General features: G+C 42.2%; 1 protein-coding gene across 10 annotated transcripts in view; it reads right to left on the bottom strand.

Annotated features, from left to right (window-relative positions):
- AFF1 (ALF transcription elongation factor 1) overlaps positions 1 to 22,056 on the bottom strand; it is a 135,836-nt gene that overhangs the window by 77,337 nt on the left and 36,443 nt on the right. For all 10 annotated transcript variants that reach the window (XR_012775591.1, XR_012775590.1, XM_075500867.1 and 7 more), the window contains one exon: positions 444 to 564. Coding sequence is in view for 8 of the 10 variants with exons in the window: in XM_075500867.1 (XP_075356982.1) it covers positions 444 to 564 (121 nt within the window). In the remaining 2 variants the exon portion in view is untranslated. The remainder of the gene's footprint in view (positions 1 to 443; positions 565 to 22,056) is intronic.

Here is a 22,056-nt window from a genome sequence, read left to right as displayed (position 1 = left end):
TGAAGTTATGCCAGCTCACCTTGATCCTTCATGCAGTCTCTCCAAAGCAAGTGGGACTGTTCTAGTCAGTATTAGCTCTTCTGAGCCAAGATTGCAGGTATGCCTGCAGTCTTCAGGAACACTAACATCAGATGAGTTTGTTTCAACCAAAGCTGCAGACAGGCAGCCAAAGCTGCTCTTGAGCACTCTCCCTCAAACTCCCAGACTACAGGAGGGCCCCAAATGAATCTGCCCAACCCAAAGTCTGTACTGCGCTTCCACTATCTACAGAGCTTTAAGCACATACTCTGATGAACTGAAGTTAAGCAGATGGGAAGATGCTGTGTTTGCGTGTATCATGCTCAAGTCTACTATACCGTATGCAGAGGCCACAGCTCTCCTCTTCCACCCCAACCCTCTTCCCTCCTCACCCTCCACCACACGTCCCCCCTACCATTCATTACCTTGTAGGGTTCTGCAAAGAGGGGAGTCTTCTCAGGGAACTTGTCTTTCTCCTGCAGAGCCTCCTGATTCCGCCTCTCTTTCTCTCGAATACGCAGCAAGTTTCTGTCCTCGTTGTACAAGCTTTAGGAAAGAGAGAAAGTAAGGATCGTTAACACTTTACACCAGTGTTATCAAGAAGTATCTACTTTGTGCAGAAACCAGGGTTTTCAGACAACCGTAAACGTCCAGCATGAAAGTAATTTTGAAATCCACAGGGTGATTATAGCTCACAAATCAGTTATGTCCAGTATTTGCCGTACCACATAGTAATGTAATGTACAATGTACAGCATGCATCCTTCTCAGTGATTTCTACTCCTGATATCATACATGAAGAAGGGTGGGAAGGGAAAAAACTATCCATTCATTTAATTGTGAAACAATTGAGAAGAAGCCAACATGGGTAATAAGCGCATGAGCTGGCAAATCCAGTTGCAACGATCAGTGTGAAAACTACCATTCTTATTCTCCTCCAGACTTCTGCCCCAACTCTTCACCTGAGAGTAAAAATGAATCCACTATTTTGAAGGTGTTGCCACTTTCAGAGATTGAACTTTGACTAATTTATAAACAGGCTTGAAAACTTACTCTCTACTTTAAATGATCATTTGGAAAGCTGCTTACCTGGCAAACCAGGTAGTTGCATTTAAAGCAATCACATAAATGTATTTAAAGAGAAGGTCTCAGAAATTTGGAAAACACCAGGTCGAATCCCCCTGTTCCTCCTCAACCACATATGCATGCACTCAATTCCACCAGCCCCACATCAAAAGAGCAATAAAGCTGTGTCACATGCACAGCAGGATGACTTCATGGAAAACCAGATTCTTTAAACTACACCTCCTCTGTGACATACTACTGCAAAATAGGGGAATCTATTGCTGTAATATTTACGGACATTTGGGAAGAAAAAGCATGCAGGCATAATATGTGCATGCGTGTACTTCTCTCCTATTTCTACTCTACTGCACAGGCATAGTATGTGGATGCAGGTTTTTCTCTCCTCTCCTATTTCTACTGTACTGCACAGTCTACTGCATACATACAATTCCTACATTCTTCTTAGTACACTCAACTTCTCAAGTGTCCCAGTTTGGAAGGGAAGAGCCTTGTCTTCCCCACCAGTGACATTTTCTCAAATACCACACACATAGTAATCTCCTGAAAGTTTAATCATCCATAAAGGAGAGGTAGAGGACTGGCTTTGCTGTAATAGTTAACCAAGAGGTCTGACTACTGCAGAGGGGGTTTCCCGACTCAACATGAGCTCTGGAAAACGACACTGTCTGATGGCAAATTTCCATATATGGAACAGCAGCAAGAAAATACTTGTGCCACTAAGACAGAAAGACATATTCAGGGGTTAGACTGTGCACATTTAAAATAGTTTCCAACTTTGTTAGTGCTGAACTGTTTCCAAACATAGCAAAACAGAAGTTTCCAGTAAGCTCTATGTACTCCACTTCTGCAAACGATGCAAACAATGTAAAAAAAAAAAAAAAAAAAAAAGGGAATCACAGATCACTGATTCAGTAAATATACACAATCCTTGTTACAAACCATATATAATAGAAGCATTTCCTCTCTGCATCTGATGTCACTTTGCATGTGAGCAATTTCATATCTATAATCAGTTAGTTGGTCAGTTGCCCTCTGTGTGCCAGGAAAGCTTTGTGCAGCCAGATATAGGAGAAGACAAAAAATGAGGAGGAATTATAAGGCAAACTAGAAACAATCTTGGCTACATCTACTACTTGGAATTGTATGCGTGCGAATGATTTTTTTAAGTGAATGCATTTCAAGTTGACAGCATTTTTTAAACATATCTGTTCAAGTTATCTGGAAAATTTTTACTGAATGAATCATCATTTTCCAAACATTCCAGGAAGTAAAAAATGATTCTGTAAATATCTTTTATATAAACTTCAAAAAAATTCCCTTAACAGCAAGCATGAAAAAACCACAAAAGATGATTTTAACAGCTAAGACGCTGGCTTTTAGCATGAAAGAGACCTCTGAAACCTCCTCTTCACCAATCTGTGACACCATGGCCCAGTGTCAGGAACACCGACACCAACTGTAGAACAAACTTTTTTTTTCTTTTTTGATGGGCATGATTTAATCTGGATCAATCAGCTCCTCTTCCCCCACCGGTCCCCAGTCCATTTCCCCCGTGGCTGCACAAGCACTCAAGCCAACACAGTGGTGAAGGCAAAGGAACAAAACCATTGCCCTTGGTGGCAGTCCTCGTTTCTTGCCATTTCCCAGCCTCTTTGCCCTACAGTCAGTATCTTCCCTTAACAAATCATACAACTCTCCTGCAAGGAGCTCTTCTGATGTTTTCGGACTAATCAAGACTGTTACTGCAACCAGGTGCTCAGCTCTAGCTCTCCCCCACCCACCTTGACTTTATCCTTTTGAAGCTACCACCAAGTATGTTTTTGAGCCTAACAATAGTATTCAGTCCAATGGTGAAGGTACAAAAGGACAATTTTAAGTTAGTTTTAACTCCTCCTTGAGCATCAGCTGTTTTCCCAGTCATGTTTTTCCCTGTGTCAGTTCTTCAGCCATAATTTTCATCATTCAATAGACAGAGGGACATACAGGAAATTAAAAGACACAAAGAGGATCTACTTTTTACAAGTGTGACAACTGTGTTAAAGAGAGCAAAGCTCCTTCTCCCACTTTGTGTCTTTCGATACACGTACACATTTCGGTCCGCACAACACAGCCGACATCTCAGCCCACCCTGTTACTATTTCTGTCTTGATCCACACCATGAATGCCAAGCACTCAGACCTACACAGTACTTTTTAATACAACTGCAACATTAAATATACATACTTGGTTTTGTTTGTTTTCTCCCTAGTACTTATTAAATTACTCATGGTGTTGGCTGGAATACACAGCACACACAGATACTGTGCTAGCTTCCCCAAAATAGATTTTGCTACTGCAATTCACAGACTGTTGTGGCACACTTCAGATCCAGGCCTCCCGGAGACAAGCTGTTGAGCTGGCATAGCTCTCTGCTGAAGCCCAAGATGGTAAGAAATGAAAGTGGTTTAAAATGCTCATCTAAGCAATACATAAGGACAAAAGCCACAGCGAATCCATCTCTTTTTAAAACAGATTGTTTTAAAACAAATTATTTTAAAATAAGCCAATCTCATTTTATCTTCCCAGGTAAGAGATCGTTTGCCTCTTTCGGAGGGGACAGAGAAAGATATAAAAGCCATGAGGTTCAACACAAGTCTCTTGGGGAACGCTGTCAAGACTAAAAGAGTAACTTCTCTTCTAAGAGACCAATTCCCAACCTCTCTAAGAACCTCAGTTACCTTTCAAAAACTCTAGCATCACTATTAGAGCATATCACATCACTTTATAATCTGCATTATTATTTAGTAAGGCACATGCAGTAGTATTTGAATACTTGAGATCTTTCAAGGCGCACTACTGTAGTAGTGGCCATTCCTATAAAGCACTGAGAACTTTGAGTAACAGCCTCCACACACCACTAGAGTCAAGCATCCTATCTCGTAATGACTTCACTACCCCCTGCTTGTCTAGTTTTCAGCAGTAATCGAAAATTTGCTCCCCTGGTTAGCTTCTTCACATAAGATTTATTAACAAGGAGATAATGTAGATCAACTTTCTTAAACAAAAAATACACACAATACTTTAGATGGATCCAGTTAATAAGCCAGGAATAATTTCCACATGCCAGATGGCTGACGTGGGGAGTCAGTGGGGATCCACACGTTCATCTGTGGTCACCCTTTGTATGATAAACCTATACAGAACATGACTTAGTATTAACAGGTTTTTTCCTATGGTTGCTGGGTAAAAAGGGCAGGAGCTGTAAACTATTCAGATTACTATTCTTGCAGGAAAATACAAAACAGCATGCCACTATCAGCAGTAAACCAAGACTGAAAAGCGTTAGTGATGATCCACAAATATCAGCATAACCACATGTGTATCTCCCTGGCTGGAAGAGCTCTGAGAGGTTGAATCACTCCACAGTGAGACTCTGCTGCGAAACAAACAAGTGGAAATTCTGTCCGAGAAGTTTTGTGTTTTGTTCAGTTGTTTCAACTCGCAGAGCAGGAGGGTGAGCCAAAGACCACTGAAATAGGCAAAAAAATTTCTTATCCGTTTCAATGGACTTTGTGTTGGGCAACGAGAGTGCATTCTTCAGTTGTGCAAAACAGGCCTGACCTTGGGCACACATGAGCAAACCTCTGGCAAAATAAAGAGAAGTCATCATTTGGACACTATACATCAGCTCAACAAGGTTCAGCTTCTGCACCTTTAAAAAAACCAAACAAACAAAACCAAAAACACCCAACCCCACACAAACAAAAAAACCAAACCACCAAAACAAAACAAAACCCCACAACCCCCCCAAAAAAACAAACAACCCTCAAATATTAAAAGTTTATTTGAGTTCATAAATGTTAATCATAAACCAAAGCATTAGCACAATATTACTACTCATATATTTCATCCTCTTTACCAAAAACTCTCTTAACAATAACATCAAATCTTAATTATTAAGACAAAACAGAACACTTATGTGCACATACATGCACAAGCAAAAATTTACTGGAAAGGAGCCAAGCAGAACATCAGTCTGATATGTTGGAAGAACGGGGGAAAACCTTGTGGGCTATTTTTATTTTCTCTCCAGGATAAAATCTGTTGTCAGCGCTGGCCGATCAGGGTTCTTGTTTTACATTATGCCTTGGTGTAAACGTCTCACTAGATCTCAACTTAGAGCAAGAGAAGCCCATAACTTGCAAGTAGTTTAAAAACTAACAGCAGCAATAAAAACAAAAACAAAACAAAACAAACCCCAACCCCACACTTAAAAGAAAAACCCACATGTTATGACCCTGCAAACTGTTTTCTACTAAAACACTGTGCTACATCCATGTGGATTACGGATATCCTTCTATTTCTAGGCTGGCAAGCATCCACATTCAAAGCAATCAAGCTGTTTTGCTCAGAGGTTCTGATTACATTAAAACAAAAGGAAAACCCTAAACAACTGTAACTTTTGTCTCTTTCAACAATAATATTTACGATGAGAAGTAGCTATCTTTCCTATATGTATCCCAACACTGAATGTAAAACATCTTACATGCCGCTTGCTGCAAAAACAGCAGCTGTAATACCTTCTAAAGGCCTTTTCTTTCCCTGAACCTTCCTTGACCCCAAGCTCTCTTCCCAGCAATAAATTCTTTCTAAAGAGTGTTTGAAGAGAAAGAGAGGAGGGACGGAGGGGAGGGGAAGGGACACCGCCTTTTTGCCACAATGCCAGTTCCTGCAGGTTTAAAAGAAGACGAACGTGCCTGCTCCAGGACAGCCCAGTGGACATGGATGCTCTCACACGTACAAGACTATCAGGCACTGCTCAGCGAGGTTAGTCATGCGTTGTTACTACTGCAGACCTCTTTGTGCTGTCACAGTGACTAGTGGCCCAGGCTGCTGGCCATGCACAGCTGACTACCCATTCAGCCAGGCAAGGGGTCATTCCCCTCCCTTTTGCTGTTCAGGATTGCCATCCACCCTCTGCCTCCCTTTCTGAAACGGATCAAACCAATTTTTGTTCTGAGTTTTTCTCCAATTTCAGTGCACAGAAGGAGGTACAGTTTTAAAAGCAGAGGGATAAGGGAGTAAACACCAAGTAGGTACTTATTTGGTCAAGCAGTTGAGAGCACCAGCCCTCCCTTCTCTAAGTTACAGACAAGCCCTTAAACTACCTGAAGACAACAGCTAAACCTCATTTTAATTGGTATACTTCATCATGTAGGTGTCAAGTTTCCACGCACATTACCTCATCTCATACTGAGGGGCTTTTATTTAAAAACAAGTTGTATTGTACTAGATGGCATTCCTAATTCAGAGCAGAACTGTCTGCTGTCTACTGAAATGCCCACTTTTTTTAATATAAGCCTGTAGTTATCCTAGTCCCAACATCTGTGGAGACACTGTTTCTGTCCACCATTAACCTGGCCATTTAGGGTATTTGTCAATATGCTCTTCAAAGCTTTTGAAAACCTGGGCTATGCTGTAACTCATAACACTGCAAAGTTTCCCCAAAGTCAGTGTTAGGAAGCCAGGCAGAAAGCATCGGAGAACCACAGTCAGCCAGGCCCTGCGTGGACCCATGCCAAGAGGAGAGGAGGTCTCCACAGCCTGCCAGGCACCATCAAAGGAAACCCGTGCAGCAAAGCCGCCTGCCAGGCTCCAGCAAGCTGTCCCTCGCACATGCACGGACAGAGCCCTAACCTCGCTATTGCCAAAGCTTCAGGGTGAACCCCAGCTCCTGTTCTTCAGCAGCCTCCCCAGACTAGCAGCTTTGATATTTAGATTTTCCTAGAATGGGAACTCAAAAAACCTCAAAACCAAAACCACTCCCAAGCTCTTCCTTAATGATTTGTGGAAATGCTTTGGGAAACTGGACCTCCATGCTTAGCACCAACATGCCAAACACATGGGAGCCTGGGAGCTGGGGGACTCCATGGTCCCACACCATCTGTCTTCAGTGTAGAAACAATTCAAAATTGGAGAGTTAAAAATAGTGCTGCACTCTGCAGCTGGGATACACCTGATGTATCACCAGGAAAGCCCAAATACCCTGTACATTCAAACAGGCAGATGAGACTGAATGACTGCCCTGAAATACTAGTTCAGTCTTGATCATCTTCAAACATGCTCCACAAGAAGTAAACACATGCACAAATCCCCCCCACCCAGCCCCCAAAAAACCCAAGTCATGCCTTGCTACACACTGAAACAGTAAAATATTCCTAGGCTCAAAGCATGCTGGAGAAGGTAGTCCACTGACTCTGGTAATAAGAGATTTGGTTCAGAAAGTTGAGCAAAGCATACACCCTGACCCACGACATCATCCAGGCTTGGATCTGTAACAGAAACCATGAAAATACCAACGTGCTCTGAAGCCACTCTCAGTGACGTGACAATCCTTACTACAGAGTCTCAAATGCTGATATGTGACAATCCAGCCCATGACAACGTTTTAAAAAAATAGACTGGCACAGGAAGAAATTCTGCCTCTCCTCCTGTCCTGTGTGTTCTCTGAATGATAATGAAATGAAAATAAAAATCTGCTTTAGTTTTAATTGTAATAAGATCTGTTGCTGGCTCCCAAAAGGAATTATTCCAGCAGCAGGGAAGGGGGTGGAGAACGGCTAAAAAGCAAACACACAAACGACACTCGCTTCCTTCTGTACGCAGACCCTCTTCCTCCGAAACATTAAGAGAGAACATTTCCTTTTAGTACAACTGCAGGAAATAAAAAATTTATTGAAGCTGTTTTGCCATTAAAGTGGACTCTTTTTTATCATGAGAAGCTGCTGATCAACATTTCTCAAGGTTGAGAGACATATTCTTGTTTAATTTCAAGGCAAGACACATCGCCCCCAAAAAAGATTAAACAGAAATCACATGGATGCACTGTAACAGCCTCGCTGCAGCGCTCTGGCTCTACTGCTTTAGAGACTAGACTTTCAGAAGTCTCCATAGAATTATCACCACCAATTTGTACAACCAGGATCACATCTACAAAGATTAAATATGCAGTTTCATTCATCAGCCCATCAGCTTGAAAAGAAATGTGGATAAATGCATGGCATTGAAAGTTACCGAGCATTACAGATGTGCTTGGCTCTCACACTGTATCACCTAAGCAGCTTGCCTGACAGCGACTGTAAGACAAGCAGATGAAAAGATGACGTTAAAGTTAATACCAAACAGCATCAAAAATGCCTCGTCCCAACCTTTGCTTCCTTTCCTTTATGGAAACATAGTCAAGTTGTGACTTGTTGGATATTTTTAAGTTCTGTTTCACATCAAACACTATTTCACAGAACATACACAGTTTGAACAGAAACAAATGATAAGAGGAAAACATATGGCAGAAGTGCACCAGATGGTTCAGTTAGTCAATTATTTTCCACATCAACATCAACCAGCTTTGGTATATGCTTTCCAAAAATACATGTTTTCACACTGGAGAAATATGAGTTGGAATTTGTTTTTCAAGTTTTCGCTTATTCTAGCTCCTTCAACTCATCAAGTCTATCCAGCCCTGTTTACTGACTGTATGATAGCAGCATTAAGCTGCTGAGCAAGAAACCAAGGCCTCACGGCCCATCCATATGATGGGCCCATCCATATGATGGGCCCATCCATATGATGGGCCCATCAATCCTCACGGCCCATGATGATTAAGAAACCTCCTGACAAATATTTTTGAACAAAATTAATTTTCCAAGAAAATCCAGTACTGCCGCAAGCTTTCCTTCAAACCATATGAAAAATGATGCTGAATACACCTCTTCCTATGTTTTAAATACATAGCCCTCTAGGTTACACCAAAAAATTGAAGTGGAGAATGGCTGGGATGTTATAACAGGCAGCAGAGAACTGCCAGTTTGCTTAAGTAGAAGCTAAGTTGTCTTTTGCCAGAAAAAAGTCAGTTCTACCTATGTAACATTTAAGCATCTTCTCACTCTGCCTCTTCCACAGTAATCTTTGGGTTCAAAGTCTTACTTATTCATTTCCTATTGCTGTTGCCAAGTTTAAAAATATATTCATTACTCAGCCATTAAAAGGTTTTTGCTTCCTTTCAGCATCAATAGGCCTTTCTTTGTCGAGCAGTTCCCAGGAGTAAGCCTGAACATTTCCTGAGAAGAGCTGAGTCCCTGCAGCGCCCAGTGACTTTGCGGGAATGGGAACTCTCAGATGTTCTTCAAACACGACAAACCCTTCACAGAATTGAGTCTAAAAACCCCAAATCCTCAAATGGCTATGCACTTAAAAACACACCCCAGGATTCGGAGGAGTATTTCTCAGCCTGTGGTCTACAAACCATTGAAGGCTCAAAAGAGGAAAAAGATTTGTGAAAAGATGCAATTGACGATAACAACCTCTTCTCTGCCTACTCAAAAAAGGCAAACAAATGAAAGGTTTATGACTTGGATTTTCCCTCATGCACTGAAATGTTTAAAATCTAACTTTTATTTAGTTGTAAATGAAAGCCATTATAGCAATATTGCACTAGACAGGCCTTGGATATTTTCAAAAAAGGTGTGGCACTCTCCAGCCAAAAATGCTTCCAACAAGAGTGCTCCAAGCTTCAGTGCTCCCCTAAGCAGCAAGGCTCCCCTAAGCAGCAGGGCATCCTGTTCCTCCTCCCCTCCACAGTCACAAGAGCTCTCACACCCAAGTGGACTGTTCCTCAGTCTCCACAGACTCACCATTTACCCTACAAGCAGAAAGCTTTTGATTGCAAGAGGCAAGAAAGCCTCAGTATGGATACGTAACACCAACAAATGACCCCCTCCCAAAGTGGTGAATCCCCAAGAGGCCAGAATACAGCACATAGTCAGAGCCTGTTAGCAGAAAGATGCTCCCAACAAAAAGCAGGAGCTCTTGCTGAGGGCCAGCCTCACTTAACAGCCACATACAGCAGCAACTTCGAAAATTTGGAAATGTGACAATTACTTCCGTTTATACAATCTTCACTTAGTCATCTTCAATGACAGCACTTAACTATGTTGCTGTAGTTGAAGCACCTGAACAAACCAATAGGCAGTCTCCCCACTCGTGATGCTGCAGAAATGAAGTCTCTCTAAAGAAACCCAGGCTTTCAACTTCACCCCATGTACGCTGATGTTAATAGAACGCTGTCAGAAAAGGTGTTAATTATAAGTTACACAGGGAACACGAAAGTTGTCATTCTCCATCTAAATGCAAATATACTAGGAGGGCTTCTAAGAAGGTGTGGATATGTGAAATGTAATTACAAGGAGAGCAGACAAGGCGTTGGAACGATGATGAATTTAAGGCTTTGTTTGATCTGGATGTGGCAGGCAAAGGAGGAAATGTGAAAAATTTAAATCACCGGGTATGTGCAATGAAAAATCCTGACCACTTCGCCTCTTAGAGACAAGGCGTTCCGTATACAGCAGCCTAATTCATCAGGCACACATCTCAGGATTTCCCCAAGCCAAGTGAGTGGTCCGACTGCCTTTCAGCCCTGACGGCACATACGTCTTTTGGGGTAGGTGAGTAAAGATCTGCAACTCGAGTGCTATTTCAGTACTTGAGTATGCACAGAAAGATTCAGACAAAGCTGCTGGTGCCTTGGCTGCAGCACTGACAGAGCAGCTCTAGATGTGCAAACCTCAGATGGGACCCGAGTGCAGGTCTAACTCCCCAGGATCCCAGAGCCCCCTCACAGCTGCACACCAAGCAGCCTTGGTTGTGGTGACCAAACTGTGACAAGACTGAGCTTACATATGAGCACCTTTTGCAGGCAAGAGGAGCCCATCCACGTCTCTTCTCACTTCATCAGCAAGGATCAAAAAGTTAGCCTGGTCAGGATGCCGACAGACACATGCCCAAATGACTGGGGTTACTTTGCAGAGGCGACAGTTGAAGAATGAGTTATTCTAAACTTCACTCTTTGTATCAAAATGGGAGACTGCAGTCTGTCACTAACACAGTTACGCTCCTCTGTTGCACAGCTGAGCAAACATTTCCACATAGACCCAAGTGCCTCCAGAGGTGCTCCCACAGCACGCTCTCAGACTCAAGACCTATCTGGTTAAGCTCAGCTGGTACTTCAAGAAATGCACACCCAGATCCCTCTGACAGTGTGTTACATCCTGGCTTTGTCTGAGAATCAGTCTGTTTGGAAAAACGGCATTCCCTGCTGAGCAGATCCTGCTCTAACAGGGAGAGGACTCTGAGTCACCCACGATCACCCCAAGACCTGTCTGCAAAAAGGCCTGAGGAAACAATCGCACAAACAGAAAAGACATTTACCCTTCAAAGGTACTTACATCATGCCTTTCTAGATCAAAGGCTGCTGGAAGTAAATACAAGGCCTTGGCACTATCAACAAACATATGGGGTGTAGCCTTTCTACCAGCATGTAAACTTTGGGTCTGCTTGGAAGTTTAGCTCAGAGAGAAAACATCTACTGTCAAAGCACAGGAAAAGCAGATTTCAAAGGCCAGCCACTCTGTTCCTCTTGCTGCCCCCACAGCGGTCATGCAGCTAATTCACATTCTTATCTCATTCCATTCTACTTGTCTTCTTTCAAGTGGTCCCACACTCACACCATTTCTAAGCACTTCCTGCCCTCCCTCCCAAGACATGCTTCAGCATGCAAGCTCATAAGCTATTTAGAAGGGACTTCTTAGAAGACTCCTAGCGTAGCCTTCATTAAGCACCATCCATCCCCACAGTGACTGCAGGACCACATTCGCATTTTCATCTATCATTCGTTTTCAACTATCATTCATCTATCATCTATTCATCTTGCATTAGCTTAGGCCCCATTATGACAAGCCTTGGATGTTATCTTCCTAATGGTTCATCTGTGCTGAGGCAAACTCCTTCCATGTTAGCTTATTTTCCAGTGAGAACAGCCATGCTGCATAACACAGCCTAGAGCGTCTGCATTCACACCACCATCTTGAGTGTCTTTACATGACAGAGCAAGCATCAGCAAGATTTTACCTTCCTTCTAAGGCCCAGCAGGTCCACCAAAAGACCAAAAGACACAAACTGCCTGATTGAATCAAGCTAAGGGCAGCTGAGTTGAACCAATTAGGAAATATTGTTGGTTCAAGGCCACAAAACGCTTTTCACATGAGCAGAACAGAACTTTTCACTTAACATACCTGATGGCTGTAAACATCTTGGGAACTGCTATGCACAGACTTACTGTAGTAACTCACCACTCTTTGCATATACTATGTTGCTTAGAAATTCATCTGTATTGCCTAAGAAACAGCCAGAAACAGGTAGATTCTGATGTTAAGTGGACAAGCAGGTAAAAGACATCGCTAAAATAGGTTTGTCTAGTTTACAGAGGAGCATATACTTGGTGGATGGTTTTATATCCTTCCATTCTTCTCTTTTCCCTTCTCCTATCCTGAAAAGCCTGTTTCCCAAGTTGACATTGTCTTTTTTCTTTTTTAAAGAAACTCTAACATGCTTATTATTCTAAGATAACAAACACAAAACAAAGCAATATTTTTTTTTCAGTAGAGCATAGTATGACAACCAACACAAGAATTCAATTTACTTTTTTTTCTTTCAAGAGAGTTCTATGAAAAATGAATGCAGAAAAAGGACTGTTACACAGAAGGTGCAGTCAACTTTGCATTTAAAATACTGTCCATAGAGGGTCATTTCTGATCAACATGTCATATGCACATACAATGACATCTCATATAAAGCTACACCCCAGAAGCAACCTTTCTCCACTTATGAAGAACATATTATCAATAGCTATGGAAAGATATCTCTAAAAGCCTATAAGTCACCTTTCCCACAAAAAATGGCTATTCTTTTTTTGTGTTTTTACCTACCAAGTGCCATGCACACTAGGATAGCAACCTTACTAGTACTTATACCCATGAAGATGAACATATTTTTACCTGCCTTCCTAAAGCCAGCAGAGCTCCCTACGTAAGAACTGTGACACATTTCCAGATCAAAGCCCAGACTTCTACCAAATATAACACATGAAAAAAATTTGTCACAAAGCCCTCACCGAGTGTCATGCATGCCTCTATAAAATTAATGCAAAAATGATGTGAGGAAGTAATAAGGAAACAAGAGAGGAAAAAGACTCAGAGAAGTAAGTCACAGAATTTTATCCAGGGTTTCTTCTTCCAGAATAATGCCAGACATTGAGAAACCCGCCAAAAAAAAGTGTCAATGAGCAAGGGAGAAATTATCTCTAGTGATGTACTCTCATTTTGATTTCCTCAGATAAGGAGGAGGATGATAGAGACAGTCGAAAAACACATTCACGCAAGGCGCAGTCACTTTCCAGGGCTGATCAGGGCTGATCTCGCTCCACCCAGTCTAAACATTACAATACAACATAGATGCAAAGTAACTTGAAAAGGAAGTGACCTAGGATCAAATCTCACTAGGGAAAGTGTGTGTTTAAGTAACCACAGATGTACCGTAGTAACTCAGGGTTGCAAAAGAACTGTTATCACAGTAGACAGCCTTCTGAAAAAGTAACCAGTCTTCTACTTAAGTGTGCTACCTACAGTCTGATTTTGTTAAAAACTTCCTGCGGTTAAGATAAATCTTCCTGTAGCCAGAGTTCACCTTTTAAACCAGCTGTTTCACATGCAAACCACCCTGAACACACGATAAAGATCTACCTCTTCTCACAAGTGACCCTTTCCTATTTCTATGGATTTAAAAAGTCAAAGTCTCCCATCAACAAAAAGCAACCTTGTATTGTTCCCAATTTGCCACAGGGCAAGCGCAGGCAGCAGGGTAACAAGCTACTGTGCATCAGCTGCTGTTTAAGTAACTGTTTCAGTGGTACTTACCCTGCCTCTGCAGCACCTGGAGCTTGCTGCAAGGTGGGTGTCCCCCGCCGCCCCCCCCCCCCCCCCCCGACGAAAACAGAGGTAAAGCAACTTAGCAACTGCCGTGAATTAAGAATGTATAAATGAACTCAAATGCAGCCACGTTAGAGCAGCACAGTGGCATTTGTTCGGATAAGTCAGTGTTCAGGAACAACTCTCACCACTCAGGAACAGACTGCCCTGCAGCATTATCCCCTCCCACAATGTTTCTCCCTCTTGATTATCTACATGCCACTCATAATAAAAACAATCGTGCACTTCTCCCAGTTGTTTAAGTCAGCCTGAGACACATAAATAAATCTAACTCCAGTGTTGGCTTACAAACCCCAGCTCAGGAAAATGATGTGACTGACGTAAAATCGGTGGAAGAGTGCCAAAACTCAAGTTTTGTTAAGCCCGGCCGGATCCTCTAGTGCTCTAGTGCACTGCTTCAGCTATTATGCTTCAGCTATGCCAAATCTTTCTGTTACTGCTCTAAGTCAGTTATATGAGCACAGGAACAGGGTAACTACTATGTGGTAAGCAGCAAGCCTTTCAGAGCAGGGATAGTCTTTTGCTGCATGCATGTGTGTGCACGACTGCCCAGCAGAGTGAGAAGGTGTTTTCCAGCGGAAACACAGAGGCCATGACTGCAATGTTTTATCAACTCACCCACCACTAGCAAAGTATCACTGTTTCCAACGCTGATAAGGCATACTTGAATAGACAGCAGTGGTTATCAGCTGCTGCCCAATCAATCTGAAGGCTTTCTTCAGTGAAGTGCTGCATGAAATCTCCCACCGTACCCATCCGCCTCTGAATTCCTCCTCTCAGCGGCAGAAATCCAGCAGCTCGGATGAACTGTTCCAGGTTTGCCTGGGAAAATGCATAGGGTAAAACCTACTTTCTACTCTATATAAGACCTATCCTACCTGTTCATTCGCTTTTGCCTTGAAATACCTTTTTTGTTGTTGTTGTTGTTCAGTACAATCAATTTATTGGTAATAGGTTTAAAGGCAGCAAGAGAACTGTGCATTCACAGTAGCAATCTACAAGAAGTGGAATGTAAAAATGAAATCAGGTTTCTGTTTCTTTAAAATGGGCTCCAAAAGAGTGTCTTTTAGTGGCAAATCTTGGAGATCTGAGAGATTAGGTAAAAAGGCTGTTGCAAACTAGTACTGGTTGAGAAAGAGCCAAATAATCAAGTAAGGGATCAAGAAGAAGTTTTTGCCTTTAATATTGATTTCCCAGACCTACTTTAATTTATTTTTTCACACAATTACAATATTTTGATTCACACACATATTTCCATCTTCCTGATTGTAGGAAATGAAACCATGATTGCTTAGACCTACTGTTTCTTCACACGAACTGTCCAAACACTTTATTCCTGACCTAGCACAGAAGTACTCAGTAAAGCAAAGCCCAGTGGTCCCCCCCAACCTAGTTACTGTTTCCCCAGGGTCCTCATAAAAATGTTAAGCCTTTCAAAGAACTATCTCAGTTAAAAGGTCTTAAGAAAAAAGTAGGTTATACCAAAGTAAAAAAAAAAAAAAAAAATCTAGATGATATCAGCTACACATTTTAGAAAAAAACCAATGTTTAATTTTCCATGTGAAATCATTTTGCAAGTTAAATCAAGGATTCAAGTCTTACAATCTATTTTTCTACCTCAGTTCTTCAAGTATACATAAATGCTTACTGCAGGTGCAAGAAGTCAAATGCAATAAATTTTCCATGATAAGACTACATTAAACTGATTCAAGTGGATGTGCCTTTTGTTCACTGATTTTATAGAACTGGCTTCCTAAACGCCATTAAAAAAAAAAAAATTACTGTTCTCCACTACACCAAAGAAGAATTTTAACAAGATATATAGTTAGTAAAAAGGAAACTGAAATATTTAGTGAGCAGCTGCTTCATGTGTCTGCATTTTAAATCTCTTCTCAGATAATACTCCTCCTCACATAGCTAGCATCCCTGTACATCCAGCTGAGTGAATATGTCACTAGTTTTCCATAGGAACCTGCTGTCAGCTGACCTTGTCCATGCTCTGCCACGCAGCTCCTAAGTCCATCAGCCGCATTGCCATGCGGTCCACAGGTGCCACATCCTACATCTATTGCATCACATCCTCATTTCACACGCAGCTCAACTTCAGCACCATTTCTCCACAGAGGCCCTGCACACTTCCCACAGCATGTCATGCGGGTGGAGCACCAGTTTCAGCATCACTTTATCTTGCTTTGCATGACACACAAATACATGCACATACATCACAACTTATCTTTTTGTCAATTCTCCTCTTAAGGCAACAGAACCATCCATACCATTGTAAAGCATGTAAGCCTGTTCCCTTAAACACTTCTAAAAAACCCCTATGTTTTTCAAAGACTTGATTTCACCCAGCCTTTCCTAAATGCTGTCAGACAGTTTGCAAGGCTGGCAGCAAGACCGCTGCAGAGCCCAAGAGCCTGTCACCTCATATTTCCTGCACTGTTGGAAGGGTCCTCCTTTCTACCCTCTGCTACCATCCTAGTTGTGGACTTACGTGCACTCCTGAAGCCCTACAGCTTAACACAAATAAAGCCCAATGTAAAAAGGAACGTAACATCAGCCTTCACATTTGTTCCTTTTGTGACTGCAAACCTGAAGTTGTTTAAAGAATAAACTACACATCAAATGCTATCAGTGGTTTAATTTGCTATGAAGCATAACAAAAGCAAAACCTACAAATATGAGCATTCGAAACTGTCTCAAAAACATGGATATGTGCAATTCTGCCCCCTGAATCTTCAACCCCCTGCAACCTATTAATCACATGAGCAAATCTGTAATATTTTTTGTGAAACATACTCTCTGTGTAAAATCCTTCCTAAGCAATTGACTAAATCAGACCTAACGTGCTACGACAGGAACAGGACAGTACCGTAACTAATTTGAGATTAAGAAAAAATTAAAGAATATTAAAGACCTAAATTCTTTCATACTTTCATAGGAATTAGCAGCAAACAAATCATGCACAAATGAAAAGGTTTCCTATTCTTTTGAGTTTTCCACTTACATAACAGCATGTACCGAGTAACAGGTTGGACAAGTCTTATCTGCATAGCAAGGACTAAGTAGGAACAGAAAGAGATTAGCAATGTTTGTAGAAAAGATCTGTTTATATGCTGAAAAGCCTATTTAAAAATCTTTCCTGCAGTCTCTGCCAGACTATAATTATTCCAGAAGTATTTCCTAATTTTTCCATCTACATACACAACTGCCTGCTAATTTTCCTATGGTTTGTAACTGTTGTTCAATTCTATTACGAGGCGCACATGCTTCGTATCCAAGTACCTCTCTATGCTGGAGTTTCAAACTGCATTCAGATTATTACCCTGATGTCTATATAACAAAGCATCTCATTGTCATTCAAAAGGACTTGGAAGACGTTCAAACTATGCAAGAGCAATAATCCATGACAGGGTGCATTAGGCAGGTACCGATGCATGCCTAATGCACATTGCAAAGCATATGCCACTCCAAAATAAACTCTGAAGTACCTTATCTTTCCTTTTTCCTACTTTTTAAAAATATTTACACGCAGTTCATTTTACACAAGCTATTACTTTTAGCAACTACAAAAAGCTACTCCTTTAAGAGAATAATAATTTAAAAAGCTACAAATACTTTTTCCCTTCAATTCTGAACACATTTATTCAACTTCTTTCTAATTTTCCCATTTAAAAAAAAAAAAAGAAAGAAAAAAAAAAAGATCATTTTCCTTGCGTCATCTGAACCTCTATTTGAAAATCTCCTATCTTTCCCTTGGTATTGGAAGCTGGATGAGAAAGAGCAAACTGCTCGGCTTCACCATCATTAGCAACACTTGCGTGCAGGCAGTGGGAACATCACACTTCAAAAGCAACAGCTAGCTCCAGTTCCCACGGGACAGCAGCATGGGTTTGGCAGTGCCAAGACCCACTGCAAACACTGGAAATCCCTCCGACTTGCTTGGTGCAGGCATGGCACTTGGTCTGCATCTGTGCCCACCAGAGAGAGAAAGATACCAACAGGCATGTGGGACGTCCCAAACATGCAGAGAAAGGCTTGAGTGACAGTGGGGCTTCTGCAAGCAGGTGAAGTCAGGTGTTCTTGTTCTTAGGCAGCATGGGGAAATGCAGGAAATTGTGGGAAAGGGGAGTGCTGGTGGCAACCAGCAAGGCCACTTCCAAAACACTTACCTTGCCTCCCTGTGCAGCATGTGCTCTTGGAGCACATATTCCCTGATAACCGTGCTCTGTTTTGGAGAGCACACAGCTGTACACCAAATCAACTGCCAGCTCAATACTGAGCTAATCTTTTTTTACCTGCTGCTGCCTAACCTAGGTGAGATATCTGAAAGACGGACACAGCTTCTGTAAGGACTAATGTGTCTTGAAAGGCTTGCAGCAATACCAAAAAATGTTCATGTCAATGTGCCTTTGAGCTAACCTCCTTTGCTGCTTAAAAACATGAGGTATTTTTTGTGAACCACATAACACAGCAAAAGCCATGATTTTTACAGGGAAGCAGAGGGACAATGCATTTTCTAGCTGAAATGGCAAGCCACCACATACTAGGAGTTATCTGCCAATAATTGGGCAATGTGCTGATTAATACTTTTTCTGGGTTGCCTAAGGACAGTGCATGCATGAATATCTTGCCACTACTAATTAATCGCTCTTTGTGCATTTATCCTGGTAGAATTTATGTGTCCCACACAGTGAATACCCTGAATGAGGCAATTTCTACCTCCAAAAGCACTTACTATTGTCAGTTTATTTGCCCTGCTTAGCCTGATGCTCAGATTGGCAATAAATTATCGTTCTTAGCAGCTGAAGTGTTTAGTGTCTTTCATTCAATATTCTTTCCTCCCTGCTGTCCCCCTGCAAGTACAGTAATCATGTGCTGAACAGTCATTTACAGCACTGCAATTAAGAGATTATTCCATTAGGCTTTGTATTTCTATCCGGTTTTACGTTTCCATTAAAATCACTTTGTTAAACAACTGAGCAACAAATGTAATGCAACCACAGGAGTCTCACGAGCAGATGCCTGTCAGGCAGAGCTCCCCTGAAGCAGCCCAGGAAGGGCAGGCAGTGCTCATGGGTTGACAGAGACACGCTCCTCTCATGCAGAGTCCCCAAACCAGGGAGAGGACAGGTAGCGCGACTACAGATGGGCCGATGTGGAGTAAGCAATGGAGGAGTTGACTGCCTGCCAGGAGTTTGGGTGAAACTGGGAAAGAGTCACTGGCTAGACATCTACGTGCAGGATGAGTTCCTCTGTAAACACAGCACCATTGCTCGTGCCTCTAAGGGCAGAGTAAGAAATGTCAAGGAAGTTTTACTTCTGTAAAAAGTGACCACTCCTGTCCCTTACATTTCAGTACATGTGTGGCTCAGGAATTCAAGTATTTCAGACATCTCCAGCATTCGTGCAGCCTCAGTCAATACATTTACCACCAAGAAAACTGGACAATGAAATATGTTTGCTGTTTCTGTGGGTGGTTCCTCTCATCCCTCATTTTACAGTTTGTCATTTGGTTTGGGGTTTTTTCCTCCCTTCCTTCTTTTTCTGCAGCATAGCTCTGCTGCTCTTTCCCAAGTCCTTGCCCTCTGCCTGATCCACTTTAAGCCTGTGAGACTGGAGGTTACTGGTAAAAGCCCCCTGCTTTGTCATCTGCATGAAAATGGTGCGTGAAACAGCCCTTGGAAATGGTCAGTACCAGTGAAGCCCTTGCAAAGTAAAAAGGCTGTGACAAATGAGGAAGACGCTCTTCCTCGGACCTTGGCAGGAAGCACATGGAGTGAACAGACATTAGATGCCACTCCTGCAAATGGAAATTAGAGGAAGTTCAACTTTAGTCGTATTAAAAATATGCCTGTCTCAGCTATGAGTACATATGGTCGCATGACAGCAACTTTTCTTTCCTTCTTCAAGGAGCAAAACCTGACAGCCAGCTGGTAACAAGTACTTTAGTTGCCTTTTAATTACATTATAGTTCTCCTATTTCATTGGCTTCCAGACTCTGTATCATTTTGTTTCCAGTTAGTACCTTCTAAGGGATTGGTAACTTTCCAAGACTGTTTTCAACCGGCTGTCCTTTTGTCTGGGGAAACTACCACTCTCGAAAGAAGTCACGTCTGCTCAGATAATAATGGTGGTGATTTCGTGCCAAGCTTGTGACCAAGGCTGGAAAATTACACCAAAGTGCTGCAGGAATACATGGGAGGAGTTTCACCAGGCACATGCAGCATTTTGTCCACTCAGCGGTGACTCAGGACATCTTCCAGGGATACACTGCCTTCTCTGATAAAACCCATCAGAGCCTCTGCCCTTATGAGTATTTTCATGGTAACAACCAACGGCCTCTTCCAGTCCCTGTCCTCAATGCCATGGTGGCGAGAGACAGTTTGGAAGCAGAATGAATCAGCACTGCCTTTCCCTGAGGTTTCTCATCCCCTGCCCTCTCATGCACGTTCCCAACGACACTTACTCATTGCCTTGAGCACAAGGCAGGAGGTATGCACTTTGCTCTCCGAGGGACCGAGCAGATTCCCTACAGTAACCATTGTGTCAAACTTCTGAAGAAGGTTTTAAATTCTTCCGTGTAGGCTGCTGCATTTTCGCTCGCCCCCTGACTCTGTATGTCTAGAGCTACATCCAGTGTCAAGCATGGTAAGCCTCTTGAACAACCTGCTTCCAACCAGACAGCTTCCTGCGTCATCACAGGGATGTGCTTCCTCTGGATTGCTTCATCTCTCTGTAGTCTCTTGCTATCCCAGAGATTCATTAATGAAGCATCCACAAACACGATGAGTAACAACTCCAATACCAGCTAACACCCCAAATAACCCAAGCAACACCCAGCCAAGTCATCTGTAGAAAGCTAGGTATTTTCAAGAAAACACAAGCTGATCACAGGGATTTGGAATAACTTTTTTTTTTAAAACCACAGGATAACTACCTCTCCCTAAAATCTCAGCACACACTTTCTAATACTTTCTGTATCTTTTCTATCTTACTCAATTGCTTAGTTGTCACAATTACTAAACATGCAACCACAAAAGAGCAGACATTTTGCACAAACTTGTCATGCATAAGTATTTCTGGAAGCCACATGAAAAATGGGAGGAAGGAAAGAACAGAGCGAGTCAGTGTTTCTGCATTTTCCTATTCCACCTGAAACTTTCCTCTTATCCATCCTCAGAACAACTCTTAGAATCCTTCCTGGCCAGCATATTGTGCCTTAGCCCCACAGTTTTTCACTTAACACAGACCTGATTAGAAATATGATGCTTGTAGCAATACACACAACAGAGACAGAACAAATATATCCCCCCCCCATCTCTCTTTCTCTGTCATGCACACATGTAGAAGTCATTCCTCTGTTTCAAGCTGTGAATCAGGAACCCATTTTGAGCACCTGCTCACACACACGCACATTCAAAAACCATCCTCCATATAAAAGCTCCAGGTCAAGAATTCATTTTGAGCACAAGCTCGAGCACGGCTCTTTAACAGGAATGCTTTCTTGAATTGGACTTGAAAGCATAAAGCCAAAGGAAACTAGAGAACCAGATACTGGTCTAAATTCCTCCTTTCACCAAAGTAGTTCATTGCCTTATAATACACAGTTTAAGCTTCTCAAAAGATGTGGAGAGAATAGATCAGCTGGAACCAAGCATACATGCTGAAGGCTATGATTTGGCCCTAAATGAGACCAACATAGAAAAACCCAGAGGAACCCATGAAATTCAGAGCAGCAGCTGTAACACCACCTTGCACGTACACCCTGCTGAGCCCTTGCGCATCACCTCTCGCTGCCACCTCAAGCTTCCAGCACACCCTTGGCAGGCCAAACTCACACAAATCATTTCAGCCCTCCTCTGGTTTCCTACTTTCCATCAAGACTTTGCTGCATGTCAGCAGGATCCAAGATCTGTATCTAGTCAGTGCCCGCACCTCACTTGCACTCCATCTTATTTGCACTTACTCACCAAAGGGAAAGAGAAGAGGAAGGGGTGAAAGAATAGTTGAAGGACTTTCTAAGAAAACTGCATGACTTAATTAAAGACCTTTTAAACACATCATATTAACCCCAGTGACTGCTACTGGTT

The sequence above is a fragment of the Mycteria americana genome, chromosome 4 (genome assembly GCF_035582795.1).
Source record: "Mycteria americana isolate JAX WOST 10 ecotype Jacksonville Zoo and Gardens chromosome 4, USCA_MyAme_1.0, whole genome shotgun sequence".
In the NCBI taxonomy this organism is placed as follows: domain Eukaryota; kingdom Metazoa; phylum Chordata; class Aves; order Ciconiiformes; family Ciconiidae; genus Mycteria; species Mycteria americana.
This window is presented reverse-complemented; position numbering and strand designations above follow the sequence as displayed.